The sequence below is a fragment of the Xiphophorus couchianus genome, chromosome 2, assembly GCF_001444195.1.
Source record: "Xiphophorus couchianus chromosome 2, X_couchianus-1.0, whole genome shotgun sequence".
Lineage (NCBI taxonomy): Eukaryota > Metazoa > Chordata > Actinopteri > Cyprinodontiformes > Poeciliidae > Xiphophorus > Xiphophorus couchianus.
The window spans coordinates 11,664,108-11,689,693 of record NC_040229.1 but is presented as its reverse complement, the minus strand read 5'-3'; the positions used below and the strand labels follow the sequence as shown (position 1 = coordinate 11,689,693).

The following is a 25,586-nucleotide window of genomic DNA, read 5'->3' as shown; positions in this document are numbered from 1 at the left end:
TAAGGGGCAATTTAGACCTAACTGTTATGTCGTGGACTGTAGGAGGCAGCAAGAATACATGGAGAGTCCTACACGTGCATGCACACCTTGTAATCTGGACATGTCGCCAATCACAAGGCCACACAGAAAAACATAACTATACACACACGCATCTAAGAGCATTTCAGAGAGACCATTAAACTTAACAGTCATGTTTTTGGGCTGTGAAGAAGCTGGATGGCCCAGAGAGAACCCCTGCATGTGAACACCATGCAGAAAGAGTCCAGGATGGGATTTGAGCCCAGGACCTTTTTGTTGCAAGGCAAAAATGCTTCCAACTGCGACATTTTGCAGTGTTTTATAGAATATGAGATGAAAGTGTGTCCATTCTAATTATTTTCGATAGGGGATCAAAGGTGGCTAGGTGTCGTTAAAAAAACATTTTGTTAAGTGCTCAAGCTGAAGCAGCGAATTTGAAGCTAACTTCAGCGTAGTTAATACACTTGTGTTGCTGTAAGTAAATTCCGAGCCGACCCTGAAGGCACCAGGGGGCTGCCGTTGAAGTTCTCAGCGAAGTTTGTGGTTTCAATTGCAGAGATCGTCCACCAGGTGGCGCAGCCCGGGCAGGGGGTGAGAAGGCTCAATCTAAACACCGCACTCCGCTGCTTCTCCTCCTCGTACCATGAGCTGAATCTGTCCGGGGACACACCAGGGGGAAGATGGCGGCCACTGACCATTCCCGGTCCGAAGCTGCCAAACAGCGACGGCAGGATCAGCTCCAGCGATGGCTGGGCTCGGAAACGGACCGGACAGGGTCGGAGACTCGGAAAACCACGGGCGGTTCTGGGACTCGGCGCGCGAAGGTGCAGTTCGCGCAAGGAGCCGTGTTTATGGCCGCCTGCTCCGCCGGAGACCGGGAGGAGGTGGCGACGCTACTCCGACAAGGAGCTGACATCAACCACGCCAACGTAGACGGGCTGACAGCGCTTCACCAGGTGGACAGTTTTAGCTTTGTGTCTGTTATCAGGACACAACATTTGTTTGTCATTTTTTGCAGGCGTCCGATTGTCTCTAAACTTACCGCGACGTTTATCCGTTAATGAGCCTCACAGAATGAGGCGTTCAGGTTATCTAGCTCGTTAGGTAAAATGTGTTGCTTTCTAGGAAACAAAGTAAACATTTGCTGAGTATTTACCGCAGCAGGTTCTGCAGCTTCATCGGAATGCTTGGATTTGTTCAGGGAGGTTTAGGCAGAATTTCTGGCCTGTGTGTGGATTGTCACAGTTTCTTTACTTTAGCCTGACACGTTCACCTTATTTTTTTCCCCTGGTTAGTTCAATACTTCTTGCCTGGTTTTTTTAGTTTTATGTCACAGTAAAATGAGGTCATATCAATGTTCCTGGGATGATAATCTTTTATAGACGCAGACTAGCAGGGTTGAGGCAGACACTCCCTGTGTAGTAATATATTGTAATGATCTAGTGAACAAACAGGTCCTCGTGTAGAAAAACTATAACTACAGCAAGGGTAGGAAATTATTCCAAAAAGGATGCTTCAAGTTACAGTTCATAGATTATTATTTTACTATGTTTGTTCCATTGAGATCATTCAGCTAATTTGCAAGGAAGATCTGGTCAAAATAGTTTAGCATCTATGTTTCAGAATTTTATTAACTAATTTAGGAGCAGAAAGTGTTAGGAATTAGAAAAGGTTCATTTCCAAAACTGCGAATGAATTTTAATGATCAATTCAACTGTATTTGTAAAGTTTTATCGCAAAGGAAGTTTAAGTTAATCACCACTTAATTTCTTGTACCTCCAAGTTTTTGGAACTACTCAGAAGACTTTGCGAGGCTGGATGCAGAGCAAGAAATTACATTGTCATTGAAGTGACTTCAGAATGAGCTCTAGGTTTTTAGATGGACAACAATAATGGGCCTTGTTGTACCCCTTTTGCGAGTTTGGCGCGTATATCTGAACCATCTTGGTTCTGTTTTGAAGCTAATTTGCAAACCCTCCAACTGCTTGTTTAAAAGAAATCTGGTATCAGAGGCATTTGAGGAATCCAGTTGCATAGAAAGATGGCACTGCTTTTAATCGAGGGCTTTTTTAAGGGCATTGATGATTTTTATAGGAGCAGTGGAAGTGTCATGATCTTCAGGAAAACTTATATTGTGTGACAAGGGAATTAGACTGGCTATATATTCTTTTTCTTGTCCACTGACCGAGGATTACTGCTCTTAGAGATGTTTCTGTCTTCTGTCTTCAACTTTAGAGACCCTCCCTCCTTTCTGCTTCAGTGTCATCAGTGGGCTGCATTCTGGACATCATCACTGTCACACAAACCTTCTGTGATGCTGCATTTCCTCTTCATTTATAACACAGGGTGTCAAACACGTCGTCGTCTCTTTACGCAAGCTGAAGACAAAGCCAGCGAGTGTCATATGTAATATTTAAGGAGATGTAAACATTGTTGTTGTCTCCCCCCCCATATTTGAGGTTCCCAAAAGAGCTGCGCATGCTCCAGTCATTTATAGCTACCAGTGGGACTTTTCTGTGAAAGCAATTAAACTTATTATAGTTTTTTTTACCTATAGAACAGGTTTCGTTTTCGTTTTGTAGTAAATCATTATTTGTTCCCAAGGACAAGCTTCCAAGCTCACTGTTTGTGTTCCACTGAGATGATTTTCAAATCCAAACTTAGTACTTCTGCATCATCTGATGAAAGTGAGCCATGCCACAAGACTCACAGTGAGCTCAATACTACCAGTTTGCCACAAAATACATGATACAATTTAGATAGAAATAACTAGATTTGTAAGAGTCAAAGTTTATCTCCTTTGTTTTCTTCAGCTTGTGTGACTTGAGGGTCACCAGAGTCAAATTTTGGCTCATGTAACACAGAATCCTCTTTTAATTTAAATGCAACTTGAATGCTTTAGAATTATTATTTGTCAAATGTTGGTCCTCCTTCACAATATTTAATGATACATGATCTTTTTGACTCAAATAAACACAAAGAAGATCTAGAAGTTTGTTTTTACACTGGCCGTCAATGCTGATGTGTGTTTGTTATGGGGAGGGGCGATGCACTACTGGGTATTATATTTAAGGAAGCGATAGTAACTCCAAGATAAAAGTTGTATAAAGTGTTCCTGTTTAAGTTTGATCCCCATGTGGTACCCAACTGAGGTTTTTATCCATCCCTCCATCCCGTTCCTCCCCTGTTGCTCATTTGTTGCCTGGCAACTTGAATCAAATATAGGCCTACTCTTTCCAAATTTTCCATCCTCACCAACCAAAGACTTTCTCCACAACACCGTCTTTCTCCTCCTCCTCCTACTCCGACTGCCTCGCTCACTCTTTCTCTTCCTCCTTCCTCTCTGCCAGTTCCCTGTGGAAGGGACTTCAGGGATTTCAGATGAAGAAATGGAAAACATTCCTCAAACAGCACAAGCTGCTGCTGTCAAAGGCGATTTCCACAATGAGTCACTTGATGACTTGGAGAAAGACTCTGCTTGGAGGGTCTGCGCTCACCTCTGAAGCCTTCAGAGGAGCAAGAAGTGCCCTCTGTTCTTTCATTCAGCTACTTGTTCAGATTCCCTCCCACCAAACAAACACACATCCCTCAGTAGTGGGCGAATAAAGCTTTTTGGCGTCGCTTGCAAGCGTCATCTTCTGTTCTTACAACAAGCAAATTTGTATCCCCCCAACCTGGTTTCCCGCTAATTGTCTCATATTCCAAGGAACGAAAGAAGGCCTTCAGTGGCTTTGCGATTAGTTGATTTAGACCAAAAGCAAAGCCTCTTAGGTAGCTTAAGTCACTCCTGGAGGGGAGCGGCTCTGTGTGAGGCTTTAGCATCATGTAAACATTCTCATTACTCTCGACTCAGTTTGAGGAGTTGTAATTACTGATGTTGATTTGACGGCTTTTACTTCAGATTAGCAAATTCTGTTATCCACATCCAAATAAATAAAGAGAAGGAGGTTTCTCAGCAGCAATTGCCAGAAAATGTCCCCAAAAGATGATTCCTATTCTTTTCTCAGGCCACCGGTTGATATGTGTGGTTTCCAGTTAAAAGTCTTGACTTCTATATTTATCATGTTAGAATTTACTACAGACATTTCTGTTGTCATGGTGATTAGTTGTCATCATCTTTGAGATCTCTTAACTTATCATCTGATGCTGGGAGAAGATCAGAATGCCATTTGTTCATGAGTGAACATTTGCAAGACTAACATCATCCTTGTGTCTTCACTGTTTTTGTTTCGTTTTGTGATATCAAGCTATTTTTAAGCAGAGCAGCCTATGTATGGGCTTAGAAAACTTTGAGAATGCATCTGTGGGGTGCGACGGCTTCTCCTAAAGACCAGAGCGGTCACAACTTCCTGTGTGGTCAGTGCTACAAGGATCAGTCAACAAATAAAATAAGACTTATCTAAGCCTGTCGCAACAAGCAATTAATCAATTAATCGCATGATAGATTAAAATGAGCTTGATAATTTTCATTCTAATGATTATTTTTTGAAGGCCAATTTTATTTAGAGTCTTATTATCAATTTTATTTATGGTTTTGGTTGAAAGTGGTTTCTATTTAATTTTTATTCATCGTTTTTGGTTGTTGCCTTTTATTTTGGACATTTGATATAACTTCCATTCACAGTGTTGGCTGTTCTGTGCAAAATTAAGGTGTATTAGTTTCTTGCACTTGCATTATTATGCAAATATCAATATATTATTTGAAAATTGTCTCAAAAAAACCAATATTATTGTTTATGGCGATAATTTCTGGGACAATTTATCGTTCAGTAAAATGTGTGATTGTGACAAACCTAGACTAATCTCCAGTTTTCGTAATTACATAAATATGTTGATTATTAAGTAAAAATTACTATCTTTCACTGTTTTATTCATTTTAGTGCTTGTTTGAAATTGCAAAAGGATTAATTGTCATAAAAAAAAGATGTTGAGTAACTTCTGGCAAATTCCCAGGTAGATTCAGGTATTACTGGGTCATTCTAACACATGAATATGCTAATAAACCATTTAATTGTTTGGATCGTTGTTCTGCTGGAGAGTGAAGCTCCTGCTCAGTCTTAGGATTGTGAACTGTTTTGTTCCATTCTTCTTTTCATCAGCTTTGGCCAGTTTCACTGTTTTTGCTGAAGAAAAGTTTGCCCACAGCATGATGGTGTCACCACCATGTTTCACAGTTGGGATGATGTGAAGTGTTATTCCTTCACAGATTTTCATGGGCTTTCTCTCGGCAACACATTTCTTCCTTCCTTCCACTGGTCTGTATCCGATCGTTGTTCAACAGACTTTCTACCAGAGCTGTGGTTCTTTGCGGCTTCTCCAGATTTGTGTTTTTCTTTTGTGACCTGTTTAGGTTGATTGTCTTTTCCTTATAGATTTGTAGTAGGGCTGAAACAATTAATTGTATTAATCTTGATATATCAATTATTGAAATAATCGTCAACTTATTTAGTGATAGTTTAACTAAAGTATAAACAATCAGAAAAGGCCAGTTCTTGAAAGAACAACATCTTCAAAGCAGTCATTAAGAGAAAACTGCAAAAATATATACATTTAATATATACATTTTGCCTTAACGATAAAAAAAAAAAACATTGTCTGTAAATATATTCTGCCCAGAACTCCTCAGGTGGTTTAATTTTAACTTCACCTGGTTCAAATTTTGTAAAAAAAAGTTTTATATTGAGCACCTACTGCTGTCATTTTATTAACCTGTAAATCCCAAAAGATAGTGAACAAATCATTCCTACACTGTTAGGTCAAGCACAAAGGGCTAAGGTTTTCACTTTGCTGTTAGTATGTTTTTTTCACTGCAAATGATCAAGCATACGCTAAAGGGATGCTGTCTCATTTCAGTTCAGGCAGTAAAATGTTTATTTTCTTATTTTAAAAAGGAATAAAAAATTTTTTATTTGTATCTTTTATGTAATTCTAACATTGCATAAATAGGCTTAAGTGGTTAAATGGGAAAATCTGGAGGATATGTCATTTTTTAAATCCAATTAATCATAAGAATAATTGACAGAAAAATCAATTTCTAAAATAATTTAGTTACAGCCCTAGTTTGCAGGTCTCATACTCCATCCATCCATCCATCCATCCATCCATCCATTTTCTAACACCCTTGTCCCTAGCGGGGTTGGGAGGTGCTGGTGCCTTTCTCCAGCAAATTTTCCGGGCGAGAGGCAGGGTCACCCTTGACAGGTTGCCAGTCTGTCGCAGAGGTCTCATACTCATTCTCAACAATTAATTTACCAGCTAGTGGACGTTATTGTGATAATGTGTCTTTAAATTCTTGCAGTAGATTTTATTTTGAGGTGAAAAACAGGGAAAAAAATTAAGGGAAATGAATATTTTTGCAAGGCGCTGCATGTAGGCTGTCTCGTCTATGTTTTTATTTCTACGTGACAACAGAGTTCTTGTTCCTGGGGCTGGTTGAAACCTTTTGTATTGCCAATTTCTGACTCATTGCTAAGACAAAAAACAGCTGACTGTCATTAAAACGCCTTAATCTGGTCTTTCTGTTCAGCTGTTTGCCACTTTTTGTGTCAATTCAATACATTTGGATGCATATATAACCACTCGGGTAGAAAAAACTCAGTGCGGGACCCCTTTTTTGGAAAATCAAGAACTGCCTCAGGTGTACTCAGTTGGCAAAAGCATTAGGAGCGCTGTGAGAAGAAGTAACAAATCTTGATTTTCTTGCTAATGGGTATACAGTGCTGCAAGTGCTGAAGGCAATGGGTGCGAAACATTAGGCTGCAGGTTTCCGTAGAGATACTTGCACTCAGTTGCTAAAAGCAGGAGAAAATGTCACATGTAAATATTGGATTGGATCTGAAAGGAGCCACACTGTGATAGGATTGGGTTATAGCAGCCCCGAGCTGCTGATTCTGTAGGAAGCTTCCTGTCTCAAATATCCTCTTTCCATTGAAATGGATCATTATTGTGATGCTTGTGTGTACTAAAGGCATGTCCGAGTTGGCCAACAAAAGAGGTAGCTTCTGCAGGTTCGTACAATGAAAAGGTTTGTGACGGTTTTATTGGAAAGGTTCCACGGAAAAGCACTACATTGGAGGTTGTTTTTATTTTTCTACAGGGAAACAAGTCCATACTGCAAGTTAGAGCACAGTTCAGTGGAAGAAGAATCCTGTTTTTTTACATCCCATGGTGTGAAACTGGGTGTGTAATATTTGTCACCTGGTGAGGCATTCAGTGCGGCATGTAGGTGTGGCTCGCAGATCAACCACTGCATCCAACAGCCTGAGCAGAGGAAGTCAACTTCAACCATGTGACCTCTGGCAGATTATATTTCATTATTGCTCATTTACGTCATCAGTGGTTAATGATGGAAAAATGCTCCAACTGGTCGTCTCTGACCACAATTCCACCTTAAACACTCATTATTTACTAGTCAGGTAATTCAACAAGATATCTATTAGCTAATTTGCCCATTTAGGGAATGGTCATCATATTTTTTGTTTAATAAAAAAAAAACAACTTTGAACTTTAATTTAAAACTTTTGTCAAATGAATTTAAGTAATTATTCAGTCTATTTTTTTCAGTTTTTTTTCTACTGGACTACAGTGTACAAAGTTAAAAGTACACACCATTTTTTTCTAAAATCAAAGCAAATTTTTTTTTTCTCTTGATAAATGGGTGACGCACAGGTTTATGTGCTTACGGTAAAATGGGAACTATCTGAATATAGATGAATAGTATAGCTCTATTTGAAGTTTTTCCTCCTGGGCAATGTTTTCACCCAGAGCAATTTGTTTAAATGGAAGACTAACATTAGCATGCATTATATAAACTTTCCTTTAAATATTATAGTTGGACAGGAGACTGCAGCAGCCAGTACAGTCTCTCATTCACGCTGAATGTCGTTGTAAAGGGTGAGTAACACCTAATATTATTATTTAAATTAATGTGCACACTCTATAATACATATTTACAGGCTATGCACAGGTGAAAAAGTTATGTTTTATGAAAGGAAGTAATAAAAATTGGATATACAAAAGCAGTTCTCCAGCTCGCTGGCAGTTTAGTAGCGTCTGATGTAAAATCACATGAACATACCACAAGTACGGTGCGGTGAGTTACATCAGGGACTTGAATACCAATCATTTAAAAATACTTTGAATACTACCCTCTACCCAGCATACAAAAATATGCAAATTTGTGCAGATATGGCTATTTAACTGTCCATTTCTGCACAATAGCAAAGCAAGAAATAAAATGTTTTACGAAGTTTAAATCAAAATAATACACATTTTCAATTTCATTGTATTGATCTCTGTTTTAGGACAAATATATCTTTATTGGACACTTTTTGCCATGCATTTGTTCTCTTCCGCCGTGTTTGAATCAGAAATGTTGGACTACAAAAGGACACAATAAAACACACGATAAGCGCAAGGAAAATGTAATAATCACAGTCTTAAAGTGCTCTTTAGTAATATGATCCATGTTATCTTCTTGCATCAAGAATCCTGTCTGGCTTGATTGTCATGTTTTTCAGATGTATGAATATATTCAGCTGTGTCTTCATGCATAAAGAAGAGGGAAAAACAACTGAAACAATAAAATGTTTCATTTCATTTTATGGGAATGTTTATAAAGTGGTGTGAAAGTATTTCCCACTTGTAAATTTCTTGTGGGGTGTTTTTGTGTCATGCTTAAATGTTTAAGGTGAAGAAATACACATATATCAGAAATCCTGTGTAAAATTGAACCAAAGTTAAAATTTTTAAGTAGCAATTGCTTTTTTTCCCCCCTTAATAAGTAAAATCAACATTTGGAAATTACATTTTACATATAATCAGATTCTCTTTATCTTATACTAAATTGGTTTGATGTTCTGAAGCATTTAAGTGTAATAGAAAACAAAAATAAATGTATATGTTGGCAAATACTTTTTCGTAGGACTGTAACTAGTTCAGCGTATTGATCAGTTTGAATTACGGTAACAGTAATTTTCCAAGCATTTTTTGCATGCTTGTATTTCCTTTATATTTATGTCTTATGTGTGCAACTTCTAACAGACTAATACAAAGCAAATTGTTTCAGAATAGGTAAAGCTGTGATGTTATTCATAAATATTAAAAAGCATAAAACAATCCCATGAGATTCACATGCGATTTATCTCGGGACTTTGGTTGGGTCACGTTGAGATCTTTAATAGAAACTTACTTGAGGGCTTTTAGCAGCTCCCTTAGCAGAAAGTCATTACAGCAAGTATACAGTGTGGTCATTGTTTTAGCTCTGCTGCTTTAGTTAGGTTTAATAGAGTTTGGAAATGTCTGGAGTTTTCCCCTTTTCTCACTGAAAATGTAAACTGATTTTTAATGGGTTGGAGACCCTCTGAAACAAACATCTGTATTATCCGTTTGAGTTCTCAGCTTCAGGCCTTTTATGAATCAAACTAAACAAATCAAACACAGTGATTTTGACGTGTTTGTTTGTCTCCCTGTCAGGCATGCATCGATGAAAACGCAGAGATGGTGCAGTTTCTAGTGGAAAACGGGAGCGACGTCAACAGAGGGGACAATGAGGGCTGGACTCCTCTGCACGCTGCAGCTTCCTGCGGCTTCATCCAGATCACCAAGTGAGTCCTTCTCACTGTCATCATCCTGGCTACTGCAGACTCTGTGTTTTGTTTCAGATCAACATTTTTTCAGTATGTAAATTATAGATTGATATATTTACATTTTTTTTCTAACTGCTTGCGGACCATCTCTTTGTTTTGAAGGTACCTGATAGAGCACGGTGCTAATGTTGGGGCTGTCAACAGCGAAGGAGAGCTTCCTCTGGATGTGGCCAATGAAGATGTAATGGAGAGGCTTCTCAGAGCTGAAATCAAAAAACAAGGTGAGCTCATTTACACATCGCCATCGGAGGTGCCTTGCTGAGTCATGGAGGTGATTGTGAACCTAAAGTGAATCATAATCAGAAATCCATTTAACTCCCATTGCTTTATTTGAAGCTTTTTATTGTTTAATTATGTCATAGAATCAAACATTGAAATCTGGACCAAAGACTTCAATATAGTGAAAGATTCTGCAGCTTTTTAAAATATAGTTAGCAACTTTCTAACATTTCAGAGAATAGCTTGTTTCTTAAATGGCTTCTTACATCTTCCTCTGTCTTCATTTTTCTAACAGGTATTTTTGAGTGTTCTTCCCTCAGTAACATCTATGAACATGTATGTTCAGTAACTAGAAAATGATTACATTTTAAACTTTTTGAAAAATCCTGGTCACGAGCCAAGTTATCATTGCATCTCAAATCTTAGGAGTCGAACAGTGTTAAAGTATTTTGAGGATAAATGTAGATTAATTAAAGAAGTAATAGTTTGCCACAACTTGAGGAAAAGTAATTTGGTTTGTTTTATAATAGTTCACATAAATAAATAAAAATATACAAATCTAAACGAGAGAACGAGAGCTCTGTGATAGCAGAAAAGCATCTGAATATTGTCAATACTGAATAAAGTCAACCCACATTTTTCAGACTTTTTTTCCTTCATGACATTCACCCCTATTTGAACTTTTGTGTCTCAACCACTAAAGATATGCATCATATGTAGGTATCAAGGTCTGTTAAAGTCTATTCAATGTGCCAGATATATACTATTGATTGGCAGAATTCACATACATACATAGCACTTGAAATATGATATTAAGTATTGTATCGATAGATATTGCAATGAAAATTGCTGATGTCTTGCTGAAGTAGAGTTGCAGAAGTCTTGTCAAGACTCAACAACAAAGCTGTTCAAAGTGCTGCACCTTAAACAAAACATCATACAGTAACCAATTGTGAAACAAGCAATAAACATTAATGCCATCATAAAAATCATCAAGCAAAAATACATAAAATCTGTCAATCAATGTTCCTATTATTATTAATCAGAGGCAACTCTAAACAGGAACTCAGTCTTTCAGCATCTTGCCAGTTTTCTGGACGTTTGTTCCAGATTTGTGGAGCATAGAAACTGAATGCTGCTTCTCCATGTTTGGTTCTGGTTCTGGGGATGCAGACCAGAACCAGGAGACCTGAGAGGTCTAAATATGTTGCGTACCTTCATATGGTCACAATTTCTTGGAGAATTCCAAAAAGTATATGAGAAGAATCTCCTTTTGGAATGTTTTATGGTTTCATTCTGGAAACGGTTTTAGTTAAATGCATATTTTTTAAAAAACGATTTTGTCATTCCCACGTTGTTCACATCGGCCTCACAGGGATAGATGTGGATAAAGCCCGGAAGGAAGAGGAGAGGATCATGCTGCAGGACGCCACGGCGCTGCTGGAAGGAGGCGGCTCCCTGACGCCTCACCCCAACACCAAGGCTACAGCTCTGCATGTCGCCGCAGCCAAAGGTTACATCGAAGTCCTCAAGTAAGAAGACAAATGACGGACTTTTTGTTTTGTTTTGCTTTCGTCTTTTATTCATGGCCATGTCTGCCCCTCCTCCTGTTCTTCTTCACCTTCTCAGGGTACTGTTACAGTGTAGGGTAGATGTGGACTGCAGGGACATAGACGGGTGGACGCCTCTGCATGCAGCAGCTCACTGGGGACAGGAGGAGGTGTGCACCCTGCTCGCTGACCACATGTGCGATATGGCCGCCGTCAACAACGTGGTGAGGCCGACTGACATGACCTTTACTCACTCCTAAATCAGTCGCTGAAGCTTTATCGTCGGTTGCAGCTGATAAAACACGGCTTAATTTCCTTATAGGGTCAAACGCCTCTTGATGTTGCAGACGAGAACCTCGTGGACACCCTGGAGGAGCTGCAGAAGAAACAGAACGCTGTAAGTCTGCCTTCAAACGAGCTCCGCAGCTATTATCACCCGCTCAGATAAACTCCATCTGATTGATGGTGCTGCGGCACAGAATGTTCTCTGTGTTTATGTCTGTTTATATTCCTCTTCAGTTACGCAGCGAGAAACAGAAACAGAATCCTGTTATTGAGACCAATCAACCTATCTCCATGGTACCAGTCCGCACTCGCAGGTTAGTGCCACTATATGTGTGTGTGTGTTGGTACACACTTTGCCCTTCCTTAGCTGAATCCCATAAAGCCCAGTACCAGTTGTCTGCATGCACGCAAGTCTGATTTTAACAGTCCAAGCGTTCCTGTGAGCTGATGTACTGCTGAAGTGACTTTGTCTGTCTTAGTGTCATACTGCATACTTACTGGTCTCAATTTGTAATTTAGGAGTAAGCCAGTTAGAAGTTAAGAAAAAAAATCTGTGTATATCATAATTATATAAATGGTAAATGGAAAATTAGACATAAATAATGACAGTTCTGATCTTTTTATTGTGGAAAGTCCTTCATCTGTCATAAACAATCTGAATAGCTGTTTCAAGTTCATTTGTGTAGAAGTAACCAGGACCTTTATGTGAAGTACTTGTACCAGTAAGACATCTGGTACATTTCTTTTTATCGGTGTTAGATCAGCAGTTTTAAAGTGGCTACTTGCTGCTGTCAGAAGCTTCTGGCTTTTCTCCTTTTCGATCCCTGAGAACTGTCTGTGCAGTCATGGACGAGAGCTGCAGATCAAGCCATTAAGAGGCAGAGGACGCTTTGTGCTGTTAGTCTGATTTACAGGGGCTCCAGTGTAATCTGGGGAAATTATACAATTTACGTATTTTCCAGATATGGGTAATTGTGGAACAGAAACTGAATCTAGACTCCCTGTCAGAATCTCTGCTTGATAGATTGCAGATCTGAAAGTCCATTTGTCAATCAGTATGTTCTTCTACCATCCATCCATCCTCCTGTTTGTCTGTATTCACTCATCCCTCACTCTGTTCATCTGTCTGTCCATTCATCCATCCTTTTGCCCATTCATTTTTCTATCCACTCATCCTTTTGTTTGTTGAGTCATCCTTGACTTTGTCTGTTTTCCCATCATTCGTTTGTCTGTTGATCCGTCTATTTATATGTCAAGTCTGTGGTTTCTCAGGCTCCATAGTAAATATTCTACAACTCTAAAGGAATGTTTGTAAAGAAAAATAGCTCAAAAATAGATTTCATAAATATAAGTTTTAAAAAGTGTGACATTTTGTTGAAAAATCTCAAATTTAATGTTAATTTCTGAGGTTAGCGACTACATTTTATGAAGGAAAATGGAAAACATGATTGGTCTACATTCTGTTTAACCACAGAACTGTGGTTGGTTTCAAAGAAGGTTGACATTATTTTGCTGCAGCTCAGTGCGCTAAGCTCTCCAAATAATTCAAGCATCATTATTGACTTTGTGTGGATTCTTTTAACTTAAGTGATTGGACATAATGCATTGTACTTCCACATAGCTATTAGTGACATCAGTGACCAACAGTCACTTTTGGCTAGTGTCAGTAAACATAGACATGCCACATGACATGCAGTCAGAAAGAAGTAATGGAAGCTACTACTAAAAAGTCTTAAAACTTAAAATGTTGCCATTTAAAAGTCTTAATGCTCTGCAGTGCCCTTTAGGCAATGACACAACATACATAAAATGCTTTGACTAATGTGTTCCAGTGACCATTACATAAGATCAGTAATGGACACATCCCACTTTCCTGTCAGCATTTGTGGCTCTTAGACTTTTCTCTACATCAGTGTTTTAAATCCGGACAGGGATTATTTGTCTGTTTCCCAAAAACCACTAATCACCCTCACATAGTGTTTATAACGTTATAGCTGCACACAGTGTTCTTTAATTTTTACTTAGTACAACTTCAATCATGCTAATTATACGGCTGTATGAATAACATGACTCAGTGGAGAAAAAGGGATTAAATCATTTTTTTAAATGATTTAAACTAACATTCTGAGCCTTCCTGAGAGCAGCTTATTTACTACAACTATCAACAACCAGTAATTACCAATAATTATTGCTTTGAAAGTCATAGAACTGAAAACTTTTAGCTTTATTTCTACAAAACTCTGTACTAAAAATTTTGTCCTGTTACAACCACAACCTGTAATGAGTTTCAGGTGATAGACCAGCACAAAGTTGTTGTGTAGGGTTAAGGTAAATTGTACTCAAATATTTTGGAAATACTTTTGCAAATTACAATCTAAAATATGTGGTGGTGAGCTTTCTTATTCATTTTTACTCTAAATACATATGGCAGTTTTATGGCGAAAAGCACTTTGAGCTGCCTTGTTGCTGAAATGTGCAGGTCAAGGTGTAACATGTGGAAGCAGCCACGTTAGACTGAATCTGAACTTTTAACTATCTAGCAAAATTGTATGTAGACCTGTCACAATAAACAATAAATCAATCAATCGCACAATAAATTAGAGGAAACTGGTGGCAGCATCATGCTGTGGGGATACTTTTCAGGAAAGACTTGTTGCTCTACAATGACAAAATGTAAAAAATTTAAATTGTTATTATTAATACTTTTGTTGATCATAAGTGGCTAACATGACACTGAGACCAGGCATTGTTTTTTTCATTTGAGTTAGTGCTCTTTTGCTTTTTTTTAAACAAATCAAAGCAAAAGAAATTATAAATTGAAGATCCAATTAGAAATCTGGTGACAACTCAAAAACAATGCACTACCAGAAGAGTCCAGCGGTGCTACCTGTTGATGTGCCGATTGACGCTTGCTTGCTCGCTGTAATTGGCTGCACGTTGTACGGTCGCCCTCACTGATCAGCTCCCTGCATGCCACCTGTCTTCCTTCCCCGACTCGGGCTCCTCCCCTCCACCCCCTTCTGCACCGCAGGACCTCTATCTCCCGTATGAGCAGCAGGGACAAGATATGCCTTCATGAGCGGGAGAAGCACCCGCCTCCCGCTTTGCCGAGCAGTCCGGCCGAGGACGAGGAGGAGGAAGGCCAAACGGGGCAGAGCCAGGCGAAAGCCTCCAGTAGCTCCAGCTCAGAGGAGGAGAGCGAGTCTGAGAGCGACACGGAGTCAGGTGAGAGGGGCTTAAAGAGAGGGGAGAAGCTGCTGTGTTTTGGTTTGACATTGTCTCTGTGAATCTGTATGGAGGATTTTTGACCTGCGTAATGTTTTACTGTTGCAGAGAAAGCAAAAAACAGAGAAATCATAAATAACTTGAACAACAAACGAAATACCACCAGTGCGCTTTCTACCTCCATGTCAGCGACTACCACTGCAGGCCAGCTAAAGAAGGTAGCCTTTAGAGATGCTGCATGGATACCAGGTGCTTACTGCACTTTACAGAGTTTTGTAACCCAAGTCTTTTGCACATGTGGCAGGAACCAAGCAAGCCTCCAGCCACCGAGTCCCCCGGCTCATGGAGAACGTCCCTGAGGAAAGCGGGCAGCTCCGTGACTCTGGGCTCAGCTGGGCTCTCGGACTCTGTACAGGACCCGAGCAGAGCCACAGATTCTGGACTTGGAATGAGCCGCTCCGCCTCCAGCCCCCGCCTTAGCTCTGACGCCGACACCAAGGTACACAATCGTTTCCAAGATTTATGCGCCCACAAAAGTACTGCCGTTATTTTCCTTTAACAAGAACATGACGAGCCAAATAAAGGCGTCTTTTAGAGCTTCATCTCACTGAGCTGCATAAATAACTGATAAACAGACCAAAGTCTCCCTCTTTCATTTTCCCAGGAGCCAAGACTCGCTCGAGTGCCGCCGACTCCGACACGGAGACTCTTCAGTATTCCAGATAACAGCTCTGACAGCTCCAACAGGTAGGATTTAATGGTCCAACGTAGAGAAGCAGAATCGAAGTCACTGCGTACAGTACAGACCAAAAGTTTGGACACAACTGTGTGTTCAAACTTTTGGTCTGTACTCAGTTCAGACCAAAGGTTTGGACACACCTTCTCATTGAATTCAATGAGAAAGTGTGTCCAAACTTTTGGTCTGTACTGTATGTGTCCCTGTCACTCTGTCTCCCTTTTCTCTCAGTTGGCTAAGCCGTAGCTCGTCGTACACTCGACGACATCATAGTCAGTTAGGGAATGAGTTCACTAGCTCCACACCATCTTTGCTACACAGGTCAGTCACGCTGCTCCCCACCTGTTTCGTATGTGTTTGCTCTGCCGTTTAAGTGTTTGTGTGCTTGCATTGTCACAGCTCACAACAGCAACCCCACCCTCACATCCTACCCTCCATAGCTGCAAATACTAATTTATGTGTAAAAGTTACAGTGTAATATGTGCTTTTGTTTACCTTTCCTATTTTGTTCTTTTATTAGCTCGTCTTATGTAAAGAGACTGGATGACGCCAACGTGACCTCATCGAGTACAGGAACCAGCTCTGCTGGTCACAGCCGCCTTAATAGTCTTTTAGCTCAGAGGTATTTTACCTTAAATTTGCAGATATATTAAGTTTTTCTTTTTCAGACTTCTAGCCGCAAAGTACTATATTTACTTCTCTGCCTAATATCAAGAAATATTTAAATAAGACAAGTCAAAACCCACAAAAAATAAGTCAAAAGTTACAGAAGAGTGATAATGTTACATTTGAAAAGCATAGCTAAAGCATCAATAAATAACATTTTGTCCACTTGAGGCAAAGTTAGGGATACTCACATCTAAGTCTTCAGACTAAAATGAAGAATGATGTGGCTATTTATCCAGGAAGTAGAAAGTCAAAGGTATTTAATGGTAGTAGTTTTGAGACCTTAAAAACCGGTTTTTGAATAAAAACAATATTCAAATTGCTTGAAATCTGTCAGCATTTAAAAAGTCATTGCAGTTTCTGCTCCAGTTCTGACCAACATCATTACTCTGATGCGAACAGACATGCTGCAGCATTTTTTCTCCCAACAAGTGTGTCAACGGCCTACTTTATATTAACCTGCCATGTTGTGATTGTGTTGGTCTCACTTTTGTCTACATAATTAACCCATATTTGTGTTGTGGGGTTTTAATTGCACCACAGTAATGTATCTGTCAGAACATTATTCACAGGACACCATTCGTTACACTGCTTGAGCTCTATTGTTGGTTTCTTCATAGGTCACTATATTCCAATGCTACAAACAATCTGAGTTCTCTCTCCTTTATTAGACTGGTTTAAAAAACAGTCCCTTGTTGTACTCTTTGCTTCATCCAGCAGGAACCTCGGCTATTGAGAAATGATGTTGCACTCTGTTGAAGTTTTAAATGATTGGATCTTAATTTACCCAATTGCTAACGTTTGGCTGTAACGACTGTAAAAGAAACTATACTATGAAGCTTACCAGAAATAGCACATGCTATAAACAACCATGTCCCAAGTGCTGAGCTGAACCACATCTTTGCCAGCAATAAAATGTCGTATTTCCTCTGTCTCTGACTTTAATGGCACAATATTTTGAAGTGTGGTCAACATGGTTTGAATGGCTACATTGACTTCCTCTGCTGAGGTTGCTAAACTGCAACCATAGGCAGACTACATTTCCAAAACAGCACAGAAATTGACGTCATTGTTCACAACTCGTCTTTCTGTTCGCTGATTGGCCCTGTTGAAAGTCTACTGGAGAAATCCAGCTCTATGGGAAAATTTGCGAACGAAGCACAAAAGGTAGATGAGAATTGGGCAGAATTGCTTAGAAAAGCAATAACAAGGCTACTTTGGCTCAGACATGGAGGGGAAAAACACTGTACTTAGAAGCTAACTATGTTGGAAGATTGTTTAAAGAGAGTCGTTATTCATTTAATGAAATCTGTGGAAATAAGCAGATATTTCATACAGGAGACAAAATGAAGGGAAAAAAGTGGGAGGGGGAGATATATTTTCTTATGATCATAAACAACAGCTTGTACTGGGGTTCAGGCTGGTTACATGCTGCTCAAGCTATCTGTAGTAGCTGCAGCATGAGGTGTTTTATTTACTATTGCCTCAGCTTTGGGTTGTTCTTTCCCTTTTTCCAGAATTCCAATTTTTTATGATCCTAGAGCAAAAGTTGTTTATAGCAGAGAGGCCGTTTGGTGGGTAAGAGGAAATCCGTGCATTTCACCCATTTCATTTTGATAGAGCTCACAGGTTTTCTACATTAATGGCTTTCGTAGAAAAAGTCATCAAATATTGACCAGACGGCTATTAAACACAGCCGTCTGGTCAACGTTTTTTGGAATGGAATGGAAATGGAAACGTTTTTTGCTAAAAAAAAATAGTGTCATTTATGTAAAATAAAAACTGCGAACCAAGATGTCAAATCATCATCCAAACAAGGTAATGACTATGTATTATTAAAAAGAGTGGTTATGAGGGCTTTTTTGTTGCCAAAAAGGAGTTGTAAATTGACTAATCTGCTTTTAAGAAAATGTAAAGGTCACATAAGATTTATTTATAATCCCTACTTTCAATATTTGAGGGTTTTATGGGGGAAAAATATGACCAAATGTGTATTTCTTGCCTAATTTTGAACATAAACACCTTAAAACATTTTCCCCAAAGAACTCCTCAGGAACAGACGGAAAAGAAGGAACCACCGTCAACCATCACCTCAATTTCTCAAAGCACAATGACAAGCGAACAGGAGAGCAAACAGAGGCGCAAGTAAGAACAAAACATCTAACCAAACAAAGACGGTGATCTGGCTTTGTCACTAATAGCGATTCTGATCACAAAGGTCGTATCTGACACCTGTGCGAGATGAGGAAGCGGAAGCGCAGAGAAAAGCTCGCTCCCGGCATGCGCGGCAATCCCGGCGCTCCACCCAGGTCAGGATTTACCTCCCCACCTGTTCCCTGCCTTTGAACCTCGGCTGCACCGTGTGTTTGCTTCATCATTCTTTTCTTTTATTCAAAGGGAGTTACGCTAACAGATTTGCAGGAGGCAGAAAAGACAATTCAAACCATGAAGACAGACAACAAAGGAAGAGAAAAGAATGAGGAAGAAGAGAAAGAGAAGGAAGCTAAACAGAAGAAGGCAGATGAAGGGGTAAGAACCCTCTGAAATGGTTACAGACCGGTTTGACTGTGCCGTTCATGTTTTTGTGATCTTGCGACACTAAAATTATGCGTTTACAGGAAGTGAGCTGGAGATCTCGTATTGCCAGCCTGCAGAAGTCGGACCTGCTGGGTCTCACTCAGCCTGCTGGCTCGGCTCGTCCTCTGGCATCTGAAAGAAAAGGTAGTCACTTCTTCAGTGCCTTCCAAAAGCATCTTACATTCACAAAGTTTAATGCATTTTATTGGGATTTCATATGATAGACCAATGGAAAGAATACAATTGTGAAGTGGAAGGAAAATAATGACAAATAAAAAGCAAATTTTCAGCCCATTTTCTCTCCAGTATTTATTCTTTATTTTCATTCAATTGAATAGAATTTGTTTACATTATTCATAGAAGAAGTCAAAATGCAGATTTTAACTCCGTAGGCACTACAGGCATTCACAGCTCAGGCAGGGAGAATCTGTCAACTACACACTATTAGTTTTGCCATTGACAAATCTGGCGTTTATGGATTAATGGCAAAAGAGATGCTGTGAAAGAAAGAAAGAACGACATCAGACGTCCCAGTTAAAGTTGGGCACGAGTTTTGTTTAGGGACACATCAAACATGTGGAAGAAAGCTCTCTGGTCAGAGAAGCCCAAAATTAAAACTTTTTGGCCTACTTAGCCTGCTGTGGAAAACTAGGATCATACTGGAAGAATGATTTTCTACTGCATGGACAGAAGAGCTGGTAAGAGTTGATGGCACAACTGAGCTAACTGAAGGGCAATGCTTGAAAGAATTTTTTAGAGGCTTCAAAAGACTTGAGACTGAATTGGGGCTTCGCCTTCTAACAGGATAAGAACACTAAACTTACAATCAGAGCTGCAATGGACTGGATTAGATAAAAAATTATATTCAAGCATAAGAATGGCCCAGTTAAAGTCCAGACACAAAGGCAGTGTAGAATCTTATGCAGGAATTAATGTTCTCAAATGTTCTCCAACTAGTTCTTTTAGCTTATTTCTAAATAAAAAGAACTAAAACCATGTACTGTACGCTTTTTGTTCTACTTCCCAATTATACACCAATTTGTGTTTCTTTGTTACATAAAAGTCCAATAAAATACATAAAAGTTTTAGGTTCTCAAGTGAAAAAAGTTCAATTGATATGAATTTTTTTTAGCATAAGCCCTTAGATACTTCTTTTTTCTTTTTCACATCTGACATGCTGTGTGTTTCTGCTCAGATGTTGAGTCCATCACAGGAGAGAGCGAGACAGAAAAATGGGCCAGAGAGCGCAGAGAGAGGAGACAGGCCCGGGCCAGGAGGAAGGCACAGAGGACCGGGGAGGTAAACACGAAACCGTCTTCATGGAGAAAACTGCTGCAGGAGCAGGTTTGGAGCAGCGAAAAGCTGCAGATTGACTCTGGTTTTAAACCATCTGTCTTCTTCAGGGTGAAGACTTTGAGCCCAGTGGAGAGGAGGAGTTCTCAGGGAGTGGGCTGGATCCACAGGTTGTACTTGATGTGCGTAATCAAATATAATTAAATAAATACAGCAGCCATGTTTACCTTTTTTTGTTTTGTTTTGTTTTTCTCTATGCAGAAAGACAAAGACATGAGTTCAAGGTTGGACACCTCGTATAGCAACCGCACCCAGAGAGAAGGATCGGAAAGCAAAGATTTTAAAAAGGTCAGCAGCTGGAGTTGATTGGTTTGCTATGTGGTGATACTTCTATTATTAATTGCTTTTGTGTGTGTGTAACAGCTGTTTGAGGAGGTTTCCAGAGAAAACAGCCAGCTCCAAGCTCAACTGCAGGACACACAGAAGATCATTAGTCAGACCAGGGTGGAGCTGGAGAAGGCAACACAGGTGATGAAGAAGTTCAATTCCCTGCTTAAAGAGGCAGTACTATGTAAAATATTTTGAGCTTTACGTCATGTTATAAAGTTATTCCTTCATCAGAAGCATACCTGGAGTGTTTCCTTGATTCTTTCATGCTTTCATGTTTGAGAAATCCTTGAATCTCTCTTGGTAACCATTCAGCTGAGCAAAACGCCTAGCTGGACGTAGCTCCGCCTTCAAGCCGCAGCTCGTCCTCAAAGCTGCAGTTTCCACGTTTCCCCCGCAACTTGGCCACTCAGCTCCTTCAGACTAGCCAGCAGCAATTAGTAAACACCACTTTTGGAATTGCACATTGACTGAGCTACTGCTCAGTGCAAAGCTGATAAAAAAAAAAGAAGTTGTTAAAGGGCTAATAGAGGAGCTTTGTTGTGATTGACTTCCTGAAGGCAGAGTTTCAGAAAGAGCAGGAGTTTTTAAAGAGACAAGACCCAATTTCAAGGCATAAATTACAAAGTAAAATTTATTTTAAGTCATATATGATGCATATAGCATTTGTATAACAACTGAGGGTAACATAATTACTTAATTTTGTTTTACTAATTGTTTGAAAACCTTTGGTGTTGTTGATTTTAAAAAAGTATTTTCTTTGCCCAACAGAGACAAGAACGCTTCACTGACTGTTCAGCCCTACTGGACCTAGAGAGAAAGGTAAAACTAACTCCCACCCTTCCTGCCGATATTTTCTCTCGCTTGGTTTGTATTTTCGTAGTTTTTGTAGCTTCGTGTGCCTCACTAGTGCCACCCCTGCCGTTTGACACACTCTCCTCTCTTCCCCCACTTAAACCACTTCCTCACTTGTTTTCACTCAACTTCTGTCCTTCTTCTCTGCGTTGCTTCCTCTCTGTCCCCTCCCATCCCCTCACGTTTTTTTCTGACACCAGGACCGGAGGATGTTGGAGCGGCGCATGGCAGAGCTGGAGGAGGAGCTAAAGGTGAGGAATGGTTTGGAGGGAGACTTCTTAGGACCGCTGACACTTTGCATGCTTCTCTGCTCGACTGGCCTGGCTTTGGCTTGTGGGAGCATGCTGCAGAGAGCTGCCTCTCACTGTGGTCAGATGGTGTGATAAGGTTGGTGTTTGCCACCTGCCTGCCCAGTTTTACCTGATTGTTTTCTGAGCTCTGAGATGCTGAGACAGCCATGGCAGTTTAACAAAACCACTGGGAAAACAATGCAAGTTATATTTTAAGAAGTGTTGTGGCTAGACTGTACTGTAAATGGCTTAGCTGAAGCCACTTTTGAGTTATTTCTGGCTCCCTGTGGTGTTTGTTTCATAATTTGTTACACAACAGAACCGTTTTCCATTAGAGCTTCAGTACAGACTCAACATTTTGGGTTCAGCAAGGACGTCGGAAGTTAAGTATTTTATCCATCTAAACTTGTTCAGTTGAGTTTATTTATTCAATAGCAACATTTTCTCTGTTTATTTTCAGATACTGTAGTTTAAAAATTCATTAATTGCAAAAAAACCAGTCCAGCAGAATCATACCATCGAAACAACTGACTGTGAAGTAGTTATCATCCATTTATTGTTATCGAGGTGAAATGCTCAATATGTCATAGTATTGATTTTAGGTGAAATTTCCCAGCTCTAGTGTCGCCCCTCCCTCGCCTGTTCCTACAGACTCCTGGTCAGCTGGCTGAAAGGAGGTTACAACTTCCTCCTTACTTACAGGAAAGATAAATTTGGCTGTTTTGAAATATTTTTATTCATGAACCACACAAACAGTCATTATGTTCAAACTAAAGTAGCACCACAGGAGATCTCTGGTAGTTTATAAAAATGTTTGCTCTTAGCTCTTAGTCTGATCAGTTGGAATACACACTGTTGTCCTGCCAGGGTTGGTGTGATTTGCTTTTCCTTAACTTCTGGTTTCTAGGAAACCCTTATTACTTACTAGGTATATTTAATTCCCTTGTACAGTTGTTGTAAATAACCAAACACAGGCTTGTATCTTTTTTGTTTTGTTTAATGGGCTGTTGGTTTGGGTTCCTTGTTTAACACCATCAATTAAATATATTTCTAGGCTGCATATTTGAGTGCAGTGGCTTCTGATTCTCTTAAAGGAGAAATCAGTAACTTATCTTTGGATGAAATAATCACTTTTATCATTTAAGAATAAGGTATGTAAGCAGAATCCAGCTGACCACATGAAATAAACTAGAAATAAACATTGTGTTCTGATTTTAAATTCAAGAACACTCAAGAAAAAAAATAAGGGCATCACATTACATATATATTTTTTAATTATTTTACTGTTCATTTGAATATGAGGCTATTATTTTTAGGGGTGCGTTGATCAGTCGACCGATTGATTGATTGGCCACAATTTCCTTAATTTTGGGTGATCTGCGATTTCACAGTCATTGTATAATGTCAAAGATTGGAACATTGAAGGTGTATAGTGCCCTTATAACACACACACAAAAAAAATTATATCAACCAAATCAGTATCTGCTGATCAGCCAGAAAACTGCAATTGGTCCACCACTAGTTATTTTACATCCTCTTATCAAACATAATAATTGGTTGTTAATAAAACTAAAGTTTCAAAGTTCTGCGATCCTTATCTTGTACTTCTTATCGGATGGGATTTTTCATGTAGATGGTGAGTCTGATTAATCGCTGTGAAAGATTCCAAGTGACGACACTAAAACGCACTTTGACTCTACATACTCCCTGTTCAGACTTGATTTAATGTGAGCTTCAACTTCTACCTGCAGGTTTTGGTTGACCTGAGAGCAGACAATCAGCGTCTTAAAGATGAAAATGGAGCACTGATCCGCGTCATCAGCAAACTCTCCAAATAGACTGAGAGAGACGACCACCAGGGAACTCTCCCCCCCTCACTCCTTTCATCCATCCCACCGCTTCCATACATTCCTCTCAGTGCCAAAGGGTGAGGGGGCGGAGGGAGAGAAGCAATGGAAAGTTCTACGCACACGAGCACTGCAGCTTCACTTGGATTGTGATGCCTCTTCATGAACAGCTGGAGTGTCTTTTGAGTGCCTTATTGCTCAGTTGCCACAGGAGGGACCTGTGCACGCGCTTTCCCACCACATCGACGTACTGTGACTATTCGTCAGGGAACCTGCACGCACACCGTCCCACTGAGTGCATCCTTCCTTCCTTCCCACGATACACGTTCCACTGAGCACACAACATGGCTTGGTTCTTAAAGCATCCACTTTGTATTTATTCTTTTGTGAACACATTTCACATCATACATTGAGAATGTTTCCCCTCACCAGGTCCAAGTGTTTTGGTGTTTTCTTCTTCTGTCACTTATCTCCAGGGCACGTCTTAGGCTCTACGTTTTTGTATTAAACCATGCCATGAAGGCGAGGGGCGTCGGTGAAGCTCTGTTGGGTTGTTTTGCTGCCACATGCTAGTGTTTGAACCCACCTACCTCTCTCCACTTATGCACTTCCCTGCATCTTTTTGTTTTATTTCTGTAATCGCAGACATACTCCAAGCTCTTAAAGGCGAACCAGGTCAGTGGACCACAGCACTTTACTCTCTGCAAAGCAATAAAAAAAATAAATCTGTGACCCTTTGCCCGGTCTTTTAGAAAGACGACTTTAAACCACAGCAGCCATCCTCACTGAGGATGCAGCCTGAGAATATTCAAATTCAAAGGTTGCACAGTTGCTGAAATGACTAATTTGTCCAGATCTATTATTCTATGAATGGTTTTTAATTGTTACCATTGATATTATTTTCTCTTTTTTTTCATTTTCAATTCCTAAGAAGCATGGTTATGTATGTAAATGTAAGTCTATATACCCTTTGAAGTAAAATTCCATGTAGCCTTGCTTCACATGTTGGTTTTCTAATATGGATCTCTGCACCATAATAAAAAAAAGTGTTTTTCAAAGCTCGCTTGGTTATTCTGAACCTCTCACTTTTGTTGCTTTTATCCATCAGATGTTTGTACTCAAAGCAAGATGGCTATTATTTTATAGTTTCATTGCTGTAAATACTGTCAAATGTAATTTTTTCAACAATTTAGTTCAAAAACCTAGCCTCAGATTTACTAGAAATTTTTATTTCAAACTTTAATTAGGATTAATTTTCAGGTTTACAGTGTTGTGGTGTTTACAGATTTTTTTTGTTGCAAATAAATGTCTGCTAAACTATTTTAAATAATTAGTACGTAAAGCTAACATTTGTAAACTGGAGGATAATTTGACTTATTTTACGTAATCAGAATTTCCAAGAACCAAATTTCAGGTTCTCAGATGTAAATCATAAAAAATAGCAAAAGTAAACATTTAAAAAAGATATTGCAAAGCTTGAATATACAATTAAATTAAATACAATTAAATCTTTGAGTTTTTCAAAAGTAAATGTCTAAAATTAATTTTAATTTGCTGAAATGCACGAAATGTGTCTGTAAAGTGTATTAGTTATCAGTTTGCTCCTTTTGACGGTGGTTTACCACATCATCCATGCATGTAGTGCGGAGGTTTTCTGTGTATGGTGGACAGATGGCCTGTATCAGTTGTGGGAGAAAAAAGAAGACAACAGCTGCAGCACTAACTGAGACTAAAAGAGGAAATGGAGCTACCCAGATGTATTTACGGCATGTCTGTACTGTTGCATTAATCTGCTGCTGTTCCCAGGTGAACCATTCATCACTGGAGTCTGAGGGACAGAATGAGTGTGTGCCGGAGGAGCACATCTGGGGCAAAGCTGCGTGAGACCTGATGTCTTTTGGCACCAGCGCTGACACAAGTTATCCATCTGTTTGGCCCATCCGAGAGCAGAGATGGACCACTGTCCTGGATGGTAGGAGATCTGACAGCAG

At 39.6% G+C, this 25,586-nt stretch overlaps 1 protein-coding gene across 6 annotated transcripts; it reads left to right on the top strand.

Annotated features, from left to right (window-relative positions):
- Positions 1-599: 599 nt before the first annotated feature.
- Positions 600-24,657, top strand: LOC114153378 (protein phosphatase 1 regulatory subunit 12A). 6 transcript variants are annotated; one of them, XM_028031904.1, is made up of 24 exons: positions 601-974; positions 9,493-9,623; positions 9,768-9,886; positions 11,260-11,416; positions 11,514-11,658; positions 11,757-11,831; positions 11,954-12,033; positions 14,751-14,944; positions 15,053-15,162; positions 15,249-15,443; positions 15,609-15,691; positions 15,912-16,001; positions 16,201-16,302; positions 18,390-18,491; positions 18,565-18,655; positions 18,744-18,875; positions 18,965-19,067; positions 20,119-20,222; positions 20,327-20,398; positions 20,478-20,564; positions 20,640-20,744; positions 21,375-21,425; positions 21,659-21,709; positions 23,500-24,657. In XM_028031904.1, exons 1-24 carry the CDS (start codon positions 699-701, stop codon positions 23,584-23,586), a joined length of 2,742 nt encoding a protein of 913 aa, XP_027887705.1. In that variant the 5' UTR covers positions 601-698; the 3' UTR covers positions 23,587-24,657. The 6 variants fall into 6 exon arrangements, with proteins under 6 accessions (XP_027887722.1, XP_027887705.1, XP_027887730.1 ...); XM_028031913.1 differs by having other exon boundaries at positions 699-974; positions 20,327-20,386; XM_028031921.1 differs by lacking the exon at positions 21,659-21,709 and having other exon boundaries at positions 600-974.
- The last annotated feature ends 929 nt before the right edge of the window (positions 24,658-25,586 follow it).

Bases quoted from the DNA above. Each gene is read 5' to 3' on its own strand.
- LOC114153378 (XM_028031904.1), top strand. From the start codon at position 699: ATGGCGGCCACTGACCATTCCCGGTCCGAAGCTGCCAAACAGCGACGG. The intron at 11,659-11,756 runs GTGAGGCCGACT...ATTTCCTTATAG, and splicing joins TGGCCGCCGTCAACAACGTG to GGTCAAACGCCTCTTGATGT. The intron at 21,426-21,658 runs GTAAAACTAACT...TTCTGACACCAG, and splicing joins TACTGGACCTAGAGAGAAAG to GACCGGAGGATGTTGGAGCG.